This window comes from Lissotriton helveticus, chromosome 9 (genome assembly GCF_964261635.1).
Source record: "Lissotriton helveticus chromosome 9, aLisHel1.1, whole genome shotgun sequence".
NCBI classification, from domain to species: Eukaryota; Metazoa; Chordata; class Amphibia; order Caudata; family Salamandridae; genus Lissotriton; species Lissotriton helveticus.
In genome coordinates, this window is record NC_136070.1 from 458,628,408 (window position 1) to 458,642,574 (window position 14,167).

At 38.6% G+C, this 14,167-nt stretch overlaps 1 protein-coding gene across 1 annotated transcript in view; it reads right to left on the reverse strand.

Moving 5' to 3' along the window:
• Positions 1-959: 959 nt before the first annotated feature.
• TMEM179 (transmembrane protein 179) overlaps positions 960-14,167 on the reverse strand; it is a 165,599-nt gene continuing 152,391 nt past the window's right edge. The window contains exon 4 of the mRNA XM_078660273.1: positions 960-6,073. Within this exon, the coding sequence (XP_078516399.1) occupies positions 5,894-6,073 (180 nt within the window). The 3' untranslated portion in view covers positions 960-5,893. The remainder of the gene's footprint in view (positions 6,074-14,167) is intronic.

The following is a 14,167-nucleotide window of genomic DNA, read 5'->3' on the forward strand; positions in this document are numbered from 1 at the left end:
TTGATGAGCGGCCATCATGGTTGACAAAGTCAACTGTCAAACTTTTACAACATTTACAGGAAGTGCCATAATGGTGGTTCATGAAAATGTTTTGAGTTGTCAATTGGGATGCCAGATAACACTACATATGGTGGGCGGTTGTCCCTCAGGATAGTGGGGACCTTGTCCTCCACCATCCTGCCAGATTAACCTTCACCCACCATACTAGAAACCCACCACCAAATGTATACTTTAATTAATTTGACTAACCTATACAAGCTAATGTCAATCTTTACATTTTGGATGATTTTTAATCATGACTAAGAATATATGATAATACTGCAGTTTCTAATATGTTTTATATTTTGAGAGTTAATGCTTTACAATATTGTTAGTATACGTGATTGAAGTAAATATGTTAGAAATATAAATGCCTCTATAAACTATTATACAATTATTTATAAGAAAAACTATATTCAAAATGTTGTCAATCATATGTTAAGCACATTATCCTTTAGCAAATTTAAATGTTTGCTGACATACATAAACACACATTGTAACTATTCTCAAACCTTACATAATACTTGGTGAAGTAGGTGAAATGATGTTAAACAACTGTGCACCGTCCTAGAAATTGTACAGCTAGTCACAATTCTCACTTACCTTCTGTTAGATGGTCACTGGGTAATTTCCCAGAAAATTAGAATGCTAGATACGCTCAGACAATTCTGTCTCAGGACATCTAAACTGAACAAGAATCACATGAATGTTTTCAATTTTTTCATTGAGTATTTTTTCTAATATAAAGCATCACCTATCCATACTAATAGGATCATCTGAGTTATTCTCAACTAGTGCACAATAACATAGCAGTATATCTATAACAATAATATCAATAATAACAAAACAACAACAACCCCAACACCAATAACAATAATAATTAAGAATACTAACATGAACTTGGAGAATGAGAACAGCAATTACACAGATAATGTTTTTAATACTATGCTTCTACCACTTCTGCTTCTACTAATAATAATGTAACAATGATAGTACAACAGCAACAGCAACAGCAGCAACAACAATAATAATAACAGCAGCAATGATATTGGGTACAATCTTAATTGTTGCAGTCCTAATAACCCTAATAAATGTACAAAGAAATCACATAAAAATAAAATTATATAGGTATTAAGTTAAAAAGGCTCATAATGAAATACTTTTATCCATCATATTGTTAGATAACTGAGGCACAGGAATTAAAGTGACATTTGCAATATGGCAAGAAATAACAAATGAAATGCAGGCATTCCAAACCCTGCATATGAAAGAAGGACCATGGGAATTTACCTTGTTATCAACTTGTTTCTTTGGGAATTTTTCTTTGGATACCCAGATTTGTACCCCATACATCTACTTACAACCAGAAAAGATCATGAAGTCATGAATGATTTTTACTCTGCATATAAATGCACATTTTGCCTGGGGACCTGGTGGTTATGGGGGGATTAAATGATGGCAGAATCAACTGGACATCACTGTGGTGAATGGAACACTCACTTTGACTGATGCTACCTATTTCACTAACTATCGAATTGCCATTTCTAATATGCGCACAACCACAGAAGGTTTAGTTTTGTGATGAATGATGAGGAGAACAAGACTAAGCAGGTCACTGTTATTATGTACTACAATATTTCCGTCCAACAGAAATTGGCAATATCAGGAACAAAAGATGTACATTATTTAGTATGTGTACATTTATATTTTATATTTCACAAAGCCTTAATTGAGCTTTAATTGCATACAACTTATTTTGAACTATAAACAAATATTGATGATCATGATAATGATGAGTCTGAACAGTGACATGATGTCAATTTAATATTATCAAGTAGAGTAGCCATTATGTTTTTACGTATAGTTGTCCCTGAGAAACATGAGTTAAATGTAATGTCACAAAATATGAGTAAGTGTATGGTTTCTGTGAAGTTAAAACATTAATTTAATGGAGGAAACTAAATTTTCTAACACATTTTACAGTGAAAACAGCCTACCATATTACATTATTCATGTATTTTACTTTAAAAAGGACATGTGAGTCTTTATCAAATTAATGTTGACATCTTCATATCTTCATTCATGTGTATTGTTTGCTTCAAGAATGAAAATTCTGAAGGCAAATATGTATATACTGACTTGGCTTTATCAAACTGAAGAGTCATTCTAACTAATTAGCTACAAAACTCCTGATGCACCTTTGGGTGATTTTAGAAAATGTGTCTGACATATGATAAGATAAACATAAAAGTTAATTTAAATACCAATACTCACTTCACTTACCATTTCTGAATATGTTATTGATACTCCATTACTATTTATCGTTTGATGTTTAAAAGTAGAGTTTTAATTGCAGCTTTGATTATTTTTCTTTTCTAAACAAATCATGTTTGGAGAACTACATTTGTTTGGTTTATTTACACTAATAATGCTACAACAAGCTTTGGACAAGAATCAAACTGTGTTACTCTCATAGTGCAGCAGTAACACAGCAGGCCTACCGGAAATTGGGAAGTTATCCAATTGAGGTTCGATCTGGCAAGATCTGAATAACAGCCGCAGTTTGCTAGATTGGGAAAAGACTATAAACGTTGTTTACATTCTATATATGTGCCAAAGGGTTTCTGTCGCCTTAGACAGAGACCCTCATTAGCTTCATCTACACAAGTCTGACCGCCAGTAGTGTACTTTGCTTTTTAAACTCTCCATTTTCCCTGATTTTCACGAATTTACCAGGAAACTAATAGTATAATTTTCACCATATTCTACTGTTGCTTTTCAAATAATTAACTATTTTGTGCCTGATTCTGATGCGGGTTGGAAAGCTTCCCGACTGAGTCAGTTTGGAAATGGTTTCTGACCCACTCGGATCGGGAGAGTCCAACCGACAGAGTACGATGCATCCGGATGCTTCCAGATACGATTTGGTTGGACTGCCATTAACTTCAATGGCCGCATATGTTCCTAACCACATCATAATTGGGCTCTGGGTCAGGAAGACACATTCCCAATCCGATTTGGAAGGAGCAAATGCCATTAGGAGGCCTGCCTAACCGCATCAGAATCAGGCCCTAGGTGGGAATGCTTTCCTAACCGCATCAGAATCAGGCCCTTAGTGTATAAGCTTATTTCACTGGTAAATAGTGAAACTAGATTATACTAATCAAAATATAAAGTCCAAAAGCAGAAGTGATACAATTATATATTTCTCTCTTGTACTGTCTAAACTTGATTATGCCAATGGCCTCTAACACGGATCATCTCTATCTTTATTTACTATGAAAAGAATACAACAGATTCAGAACTCGGCTGCCAGACTACTTCTGAATTTAAAGCCAGAAGCCCATATCGTCCATGCCTTGAGGGCCCTGCATTGGTAATCCGTTCTCAGATGATCCACATTCACGCTACTTTGTATTGCCCACAAAGCAATACATTGAGCAGGATCGCTTTTATCAGAAATAAAATCACCAAATTCATCCACCAAAGGAACCTCCATTCCAGTCAGACTGGCAATTTGCCTCAAAATAGCACCATACAAGAAAAAAGCATACGTGGCACATCTTTCTTTGGTCAAGCAGTCAAACTATGGAATTCCTTACCCCTAAACATAAGATCCACAGATGGCTATGTTACCTTCAGAAGACTACTCAAGAGTTGGCTCTTTCCTAAATAACCACCATACTCAAACACAATTAAAAAGCATGTCCCTGTGTATATAAACATTTAAGTTGATTATATGTATGTATCAAGATATGTGTATTTCTTGATGTAAATATATATTATAATAAGTACTTAGGTATCTGTAGGTTTATTACTTTACTCCTACTGTAAAAAAAACAGTTGACTCTCTCTAATGCACTACCCTATATTTCACCCTATACCTCTCTCAATATATCCTCTACTTCCACTCGTTGACTCATCCCAAACCTCATTCTACTACTGTGATCTTCCCCCAAAAACTCTTCTAGAGTCTTCCCTCCTCTACCCCTCCTTCGATCAACTTAAACCTCATTTTAATAATATGATCTCCCAAATACTCCTTCTAAATTCTTCCCTCACCCGTGCCTCCTTTGAATAATTTCAAAACTCATTTTACTACTATGATCTCACCTATTCAAGTTCTAAAAATTATTTCCTCCTTCATCTCTCCTTAAACTCACCCCAAACCTTATCTAAAGACTATGATCTCACAATAAACACTTTCTAGAGTCTTCCTTCTTTTATCCCCCATTGTCCTTTTCAATCCAACTAAAAGACTTGCACGTCCACTGCTAAAATTTACTTAAATTTCAGTATGCCAATCCATCACTAATCCTTTTTGGGTTCCGGAGTAGCTTGCTACTTACCGAAAAGCACTTTGACGCCTCTTCAGGGGTAGTAAGAGATTTAAAATCAATTACGATTACAATTACAAACTCAGCAATAAATATAAGACCAATACACACTGCATTATAGTTTAAATATGTTCCTACAGTACAAAGACAAAAACATTGTATTTTACATTGGTGTCTTTTACAGTTAGATACATGCCTCCAAGAATCAGATTACAAGTAGCAGTACATTAGCATTCATTGTCATATTACTGTATATAAACTGTTTACATAATATCAGCCCCTGGTCAGTTTTCTACATATAATATATCAGACCCTGATCATGCAGTAATACAGACTATAATATAAAGAAAACAATAAACAATTAAATTCCAAATAATGTATATAATCCTACTATGTACAAAAATAACTTTTTACCCCTCTGTGATTTTGAACAATTCATGACATGAAACTTATTTTGATTAAACTACACCATTGCTGGCCGGAACTAAACTACTGTAATTTATTGTTGTTATGTACATCTTAAAAGCAACACAGTAAATTATGTCTATTCAACAATAAGAAAGACATACATCAAGTCTTTAAAAGGAACAGTAAATAATTTTCTTCCTATTTATGTCTTGTGTAATTCACCGAATTTTGATAAACAAATGTTTTATACTTAAGAGTCTGAACAATGAAAGGTGTGTTTACCTAACAAACCAACACTTAAAATCAAAAATGAAATGTCCTTTCTAAAACTTGAATGATATTTAGTTAAAATGTCACAGAAAACAAAACGGGAAACGTTAAAAGTTATCATCACCACTGGTCACTAAGCAGAACATTTTACCACATCATTTAGATTCCAAGTACTTGTACATTGTTACAATGTCAATTTTTGGTATTATTGGTGTGCCTAAGAAAAAAAAACAAAGTTGATTACATCAATTTCTTGTAAACTTGCTCCATATTGAAGCAAAGCTTTCTTGTGACCCATTTTCCTGGGAATAGCAAATAAACACCTTAATATTTGGCTCCCTCATTATATTTGAATGTAGAGAGCTCCTTAAAACTTTTTTTGTCATGATGGTTTGTTTATTTCTTTATTACTTTGGCTGAATTGCATGCATATTTTTTTCTTTTGTGTACATTTTTAATATTATTGAATATAACATACAATCAAAAAACAGATTTGAAAATTCCAGTTACATAGAATTTCAAGTTAGTGGTTGAATAACACCCGAAAATACTGTGTTAGTTTTCTCAAATTTACATGATTCATAGCTCTTTTCTTAAGTGTATATATTTGGTCATGCTGCACAGATTTCTACAATAATGATCAAATGTCCTGTCATTCTAATTTGCAGACAAATTAATTTGACCTCAAAATATTATATAGATTGTTTATTACATTAGGAAAAACTTAGCAATTAAAAGATTGATCATGTATCAATTATATTACTATACAGTAACTGTGGCCTTGCACAGTTAATTTTAAGAGTTGATAAGAAGAGGTATCGGCTCAATTATGATCAAAGTTAAATCATGCCACTTTTCTCATCTTGAAATGATGTTCTGGAAGACGATCTTCCTATAAGTAGCTCCTTCTCAGCGATCAAGCTGTCCAGCAAGTCTTCCTGCCTGTAGTTGTGATATACTTTAAGGAATGCCAGAACTGTAATCCCCAGCCAAGTCAGCCAAGAAGCCCAGAGGCCAAACTGCATACAACAAGAAAGAACATTGTATGAGAGCAACCAAAAACAAAAAAATAACATTTTACAAATAAATTAAGATTTAGTTTTCATTTTTGTAGATTGAAATCTATATTAAAACAGAACACTTGTTCTTAATCTGTAGCGAACGGCCCACTGGGGGCCCTCATTACCTACTCAGGGGGTCTGCGACTGTTTAGAAAATCTAATATTTGCAGATTAATAAACTATATATAGAGAAAAAACAACATTGAAAATGTTAAAAGACCCTTTAAGTGAGACAAAAGTAAAAACTGGAGGCTAAAAATTACGTTGGTATCCTTATCTTAATATAGGGCAGCAACTTGGATACAGCAAACATAATGTAATACGACTGATTGGTGACCTCAATTGAACCACTGGTATGTACTGACAAAAAGAGAGCATGCATTAGGAACAAAAAAGACAAAGAGGCATACTTCAGTCTACTATATTGTTTAATCTTTTAGAAATAAAACTACATTTTGAAAAGCACTAACCACCCATTAAAATTAAAAAGTATTATTTTTGCATATTTTCTTTTTGTGAATTAAATAAAATATGTAATGATTTATGTATTTGTTTGATGTTTTCTTGTTTTTTTATATTTTGGTGGTGAGCTTTGAAATCCAAATCAAAGAAATTGCTTAGGCAGGTGACCCTGTCTTATACTTGTGACTGATTGGGAGTCCACTGAAGTCAAAAGGTGAAGAACTGCTTTGACAGTACATGGAAGTTGAAAATATGTCTGAAAAGACTAGGTTCATGCTAGTTTTTCGGATGTATGACGTTACAACGCATGCTTTTACATTGCATGCCTTCACAACGCGGTTTTTACATCGCATACCATTACAACGCATAGCGCTTTTGGGTGTTGGATAGTGAATAGTTTAATTTACTATTCCAACTCCAGTCCCCGTGGACACTAGGGAAGGTTATTGGATAGTAAATTAACCTATTCCCTATCCTAGAGCGACCCCAGCGCAATGCGTTGTAATGGTTTGCGTTGTATTGCCCGCGTTGTAATGGTAGTGCGTTGTAAAAGTTTCGTTGTAAGTGATGTTTCCCTATTTTTTCAGTATGACTCCTTAACATAAATGTATGTGGTATGAAAATAAAATAAAACATTTACATAGTGAATGGTTGTCGTGAAAATCTGACAACAATCTGATTTTCCTGGACCTGTGCTTGACACATTTTTTCCAATACAATAAACACATCCTTACATTTTTATTTTTTTTCTGAAGTACACAGCATATGATACAAAATCCGTCATACATATGTGTGATAAAGTTTCTAGTTAAATACAGCATAATAGCTGCCCATCCATAATTTACCAGCACTGTTATGTTTAAAAAGCAAATCCTTCTACATCTTACACAGTATGTCAAAGTGTTTCATTACTTCAGACTTACATCTTATTCAGCGTCTGGCGGGTCACTACCGGCCATCAGTCTGCCAAGGTAGAGGAGTCTAAATCATCCAATCCATTGAGGGAGGACTGCACTCCATATTTAGTCTTACCTACCTCTTAGATGAGATCTATGCATTTGAACTACCATTGCGGTAGCTCCTACGCCAAGCTGACAAGATGGTAAACGTAACCACTCATAAAGTGTTTTCTTTTCCAGTAAACAAACTCTCAAATCAACTATCCCCTTGTTCATTTTCTCAATGCTGAGCTTCCATGCGTTGCTTGACAGTTCTGACTATGGAAAATGAGTGAAATTAGGATGGGGCATGGATTACTGTGATCTGGCAGTCCAATGAAAGAAGGACCACTTGATCATAGATTTACAGCAGAGTGGCTAGCTGATTTTCAGCCTGTGTAAACACTGTGCTTTGCCCAAATCAAAATGGAGCAGGCAAAACAAACGTTTGGCAGGTCACAATTACTGTCATTTTACTCTAAATGATCCCTTTAGAGTGTTGTTTTATAATGCCCCAGTAGACATTTTCTCTTTCTTCCAAAGTACATTAGTGGTGTTTGGAATAGTTGAGCACTGTAAAGTTTCTTTCACAATAGTTTTTGTTTTAGCATTGATTACATTCTCATCATGCAAAAGATGAGGCAACTGAGGACAATCACTAGTATATTACACATTTAAATATGCTTGGTTAATCCTACATGTTCATCAACACAATATAATAATAACACAATATTAAAAAGGGGAAGAAGGGGAATTCGTTCCAGGCCACAGCTTCAATGAAGATAAGGCTGTTTTCAATGTGACAATGCCAATCATTTTGAGGATACCTTCTTATTAACTCAAAATAAATTAGTGGCCTAGGAGAGCCAGATCAAATCTTACAGTAACAGTCCTCTCCTTGTAAATGGCTCCACAGTTTACAAACTCTTTATTTCTTCATTATAAGAAATACTAAGCAAAGCATTGTTTTCCGAGGAATTGATAGACTGTCTAATCTGACACAAGCTGTGTCTGGTACATAATGAACTAACACAAACATTGTTTTAGCCATTGTAAAGGCTAATGTGTTATTCCGCTCTCAGACACTATACTATTGCACTGAATCAGAGCTGAACTGAACCTGGATGTAATCAAAGAGATGCAGATGCATAATTACATTGCCATATTGTCATTTGCACAACACTCTTTGTAAACGTATACTAGCCATAAAATGTTGATGATTTTAGCTGTATTGATTAGAAAGGTTTTAATACAAAATGATATGCTCTTAATAGAGTATAAAGCATCTAATCTTAGAATTGCTTTGACATAACCATGCAGTAGAAGATGATTAGCTGAATACCCAGGAAATGGGACATAAGATATTATCCTTTGTATATCAAGGTAATTAATTTATGAATTAAATATCTTAGTCACTAACATGCACCCCTTGTCTATGCTGTGCCCTACACCATGCGTATCAGAAAATGCAATAATTTACCCAAATCTTCATGATGTGAACCCTGGACCACATTTTATCCATCTGTTTTTTATTGGAGTTTGAACTAACTCTTTCTATTGATGGAGGCAAAGTGTCCATTTGGCCAATAAATCCAATAAAAAGTTGCAATTATACCTTGACATGCATAGAGATAAACTGCTTAAGATAGAGACATTTTGAATAGTGTATAAACTGGCATGGTCGAGCTTCAAGACAGAGTAGACATGTGCTGCAAGAGCTCCCACCATCCTGCCGTCCGTAAACATTTTGCCCATGATAAAATACACCTTACCAGGTAGATACTAAGAGGACATTAATCTCCTCCCTTGAAGATTGCTTAAACTTAATATCAGCGCTCAGATGAGCCCAAAACCAACAGAGCCGAACGGTGGGAGCTGAAGATGAGTGGCCAACTTGAAGCTCTCGGGGAGGTCCCGGCCGCGGTGCACAAGAACTGAAGACTGCAGACCAAACTAATTCCTGCAGGAGCGGTGGTGCTAGAGCCCTGCCCATGACCCGTGGCGCTCGCACTGGCCACCTGTGGATGCAGAGATATGAGGGTGTGACTCCTGGCCACGAGAGGGGAAGACGCAGGCACTCCAAGGACTGAAGCTGGGACATAAAGTAAGAACTTGCACCGTATCTCCAGAGCGTTGGGTTCGCGCCTGCTGGCGGGCACAAGACACAAGCCTTTCCCTGGCCCCATGCCGGATGGCTGGAAATAAAAAAGGAGGACAGCACAGTTGGTGAACTACAGTGTGAAAACTTAGTGGGGAAAGCAACCTGTCTTTGTAAATTGATACTTGTAAATGTAAATTGATACTTGTAAATTGATACTTGTATAGCGCACTACTCACCCGCAAGGGTCTCAAGGCTCTTTCCTCGTTGTCAAAGTAATACCATGTGCTGTGTTGGGCTGCCCTTATGCTGACATCTTTGCCTCATTACCGCGCCACGGCCGACGACTGGGGAGGCACATCCAGGGTTGGTACCTGTGTGCTGTGATGTGGAATACATGACTGCACAGCTGAAGACACCTCTTCCAATTTAAGTGCCATGCATGATCAACAACAAATGCAAGTAGGTCTTGGGACAAGACAGGAGGGGTGATGCTCTGGGGGTCCTGTTAAAATTAGCCATCAATGTTGAACCATAGTAACTATTTACAACAAGGGGTGGTGAGGGATAGAGTCTCTGAATTAAGCAGAATACTCTCACCCAGTCAAGAGATCTGGGCTAGATCCAACACCGTTTTTTAGCTCATTGCACCATCCCAGTTTCAGAACCTGGCTGTATGCAAATTAGTCTGTCCCTGGCCCAGTGCATCATGGGAACAGGGCAGACCAGACTACAAAAGCCAATTCTTACACTGGGAAGGAAACAAGCTTCCGGGGACCGGTTTCTGGCATTACAGCCGTCTTCGGCCCGGCTTGCTTGAATCCTGATGGTGCAATGAGCAAGGGACTCATGTCTGAGTATACCCTTCCACGCTTAGGGTGGACAAAAATATTTACAACAAGGGGTGGTGAGGGACAGAGTCTCTGAATTAAGCAGAATACTCTCACCCAGTCAAGAGATCTGGGCTAGATCCAACACCGTTTTTTAGCTCATTGCACCATCCCAGTTTCAGAACCTGGCTGTATGCAAATTAGTCTGTCCCTGGCCCAGTGCATCATGGGAACAGGGCAGACCAGACTACAAAAGCCAATTCTTACACTGGGAAGGAAACAAGCTTCCGGGGACCGGTTTCTGGCATTACAGCCGTCTTCGGCCCGGCTTGCTTGAATCCTGATGGTGCAATGAGCAAGGGACTCATGTCTGAGTATACCCTTCCACGCTTAGGGTGGACAAAAATATTTACAACAAGGGGTGGTGAGGTACTCTGCTTAATTCAGAGACTCTGTCCATCACCACCCCTTGTTGTAAATAATTTTGTCCACCCTAAGCGTGGAAGGGTATACTCAGATGTGAGTCCCTTGCTCATTGCACCATCAGGATTCAAGCAAGCCGGGCCGAAGACGCCTGAAATGGCAGAAACCGGTCCCCGGAAGCTTGTTTCCTTCCCAGTGTAAGAATTGGCTTTTGTAGTCTGGTCTGCCCTGTTCCCATTATGCACTGGGCCAGGGACAGACTAATTTGCATACAGCCAGGTTCTGAAACTGGGATGGTGCAATGAGCTAAAAAACGGTGTTGGATCTAGCCCTGATCTCTTGACTGGGTGAGAGTACTCTGCTTAATTCAGAGACTCTGTCCATCACCACCCCTTGTTGTAAATAATGAACCATAGTAACTGGCAGCACTGTATGTTAAAAAAGCACTCCCATGCCTCACGTCAGAGGAACAGGACACTCTAAACTCTCTGGTTACCAAAGATGAAATACTTGGCATTATAGGCTGTCTCAAACCATCCAAGAGTCGTTTTCTGATGGGCTCCCAGTGGAGTTCTATAGATGTGTTGCCCCTCTTCTTGCAAACAGACTGCTAGAAGTATACAATGAGGCTTTTGGCAAAGGTACGCTGCCAGTTACAATGAGGGAGGCTCTCGTGGCCATGACCTTAAAAAAAGATAAGGATCCCTCCCAGCCGACTTCATACAGACCAATATCGCTGTTGAATGTCGATGTGAAAATATTAAGCAGCATCATGGGGGAGCGACTCCTCCTGAAGGTGTCACAACTAACCCACTCTGATCAGGCAGGCGTAATCCCTAGCAGGAACATGACTTGGAATCTAAGATGACTGGCGCATGTATGACATGTCCCTAGACTGATGGAGATAGAAAGTACTGCGGTACTATTAGATATCGAGCAAGCGTTCGATTCAGTGGAGTGGCCATACCTGTGGCAGGTCCTTATGCAAATGGGAGTGGGTGACATTTATCTTCAATGGATTCAATTATTGTACGCAACCCCTACAGCTAGAGTGTGGATAGGCAGAATGGTATCAAAACAACTAGCATTGCAACGAGGCAGCCATCAGGGATGCCTCCTCTCGCCCCTGCTTTTCGCAATAGTGATGTAACCAATGGCCATTTGGCTGAGAGATAAGAAGGAACCCTGGGGAATACAGTTGGGGGAGACCATTCATAGGGTCTCACTGTATACAGACGATACTTTAGTTTATCTGATGCTGCCGGATCGGTCCAATCCAGTGTTGCTATTTGAAACGCAAAGCTTTGGGATGAAATCAGGCCTTTGTATTAATTGTACTAAGTCCAGGTGGTCCCATTGGGCAGAATGGCGACGGTACATCTGGAACGGAGACTGCTCATCGATCCATGGGCAGTAGAGGTGGAATGTTACCTGGGTGTTTATCTGGCACATACTGCCAAAGTGTATCATGAGTTTAACATTGTTTGAGTAATACAGGGTTTAAAGGGATCAATTCAATTCGGGACTGAGTTGTCGTTGTCTCTTATGGGACGCATTGCACTCATCAGAATGATTGTTGTGCCCCAGTGTTTATATACACTACAACACTCCCTTTATATAATTCCTCGCTCATATTTCACCACACTAGAAAGTCTCATCGGGGATCTATTGTGGGGGAAAAAAACAAAGACGAGTGCGATTGATGACCCTGCAGAAGACATGGGAGTGGGGAGGTTTAGAAGTGCCTCGACTAGAATTGTATTATATGGCCTCCCAACTGCAATATGCCGTCCACTGGTTAGATGATGAAGAAAACTGGGAGAAATCACTACTAGACAGAACATTTGGAGAAATTTCATTGACCGAGCTGTTGATGAGGGGGGAAGGACTTCCTGAAAAGTATCCCTATATCATATGGCATGTGACAACTGTGTGGGAAAATGTGGTTAGGAGAGTAGTGCAGCATGCCTCATATGCACCTGACATGCCTTTATGGGTGATTCGACCCTTTGCGACCATTGCAGACTCTATGTCTGTACGTCGGTGGAGAGAGGCTGGTTGCCAATTACTGGGGGATCTGTACGCATATGAAAGTTTCTATCCAGGGAGGAGGCTTGAGACGCCTTTGAACTAGGGACAGGACAGGTCCTTCAATATGGTAAAATATCAAGCGGAGCATGGGAACTATGGCAAGATTTCCCAGAGGAACCCCCATCACTAATATACTGCAAGCTCTATCATCCATGGTGCAGGGGGGAAGACTCATCTCACACCTATATCCGGCACTCCGGGAGGACTTGTCTACGGAACCACTAACACTTCAGCAAAAGTGGGATAGAGTGACAGACGAACCTTTGAATGCAGGTGAATGGAAAAGAGTACATGAAGGGGTACAGAAGGTTAGCGCAAATACAAAATTTAAAATCCTTCAATATAATATAATACATCCGTGCACACTGCATGCAATATACCACACGCGTATATATATAGATGTCCCAGGTGTGGCACCCACCGAGCAGATTTCCTTCATATTATTTGGCAATGCCCACTGTTACATCCTTATTTGGAGGAGATATTAACTCGTCTGGGGGAAGCTACCAGTTGGACTATATCAAAAGAGGTTAAGCAGGTATTGCTATTACTGCCAACGCCCAAAAAGAAACAACTTACCAGACGCTTTGTAAACCGCCTAAGATTGGGTCTAGCCAAAAGGTGCATAGTGATAGCTTGGATGCAACCTCAACCACTGAAATTTGCAGATTGGATGAGGGATATGAATGAGTGGGCAACCGTAAAGGCAGTGCAAATGAGATTTGTAAGAAAATGTGAAGACAATAGGTTGGCATGGACCTCAATGTTAACAGACTTGCAGAAGGGTCGAGAGTCGGGCTCCCAAGAGGCGTCGGGAAGGGAATGCCCATAAAAACACAAGACATAATGTGATAAAGCTCAGGAAGGCAATAATCCAGACCAAAATGAAACAAATGTGTTAAGAGTTCAGAACTCCAGACTGGCACTGGAGGGGTTGGGTGGGAGTTGCGGGGGGCTATGTTAATGTTGTGATATATTAAAAATCAGCTATACAAATGATGGAAACTAAACGGTGCACTATAGATGGAAATGTAGATGCTTTTTTTTTAAATACAAAAAGGAAAGGTCTGTGAACAAATCAAAACGTAAATGAGTGAATAGAAGATACATCCTGTGCGCTGCCAATGTGGTTCCAAGATATATTTCATTACGTATAAGTGTGAAATGCCAATAAACAAATAAGAAAACAATCTCTGTGCTATGTTCTACT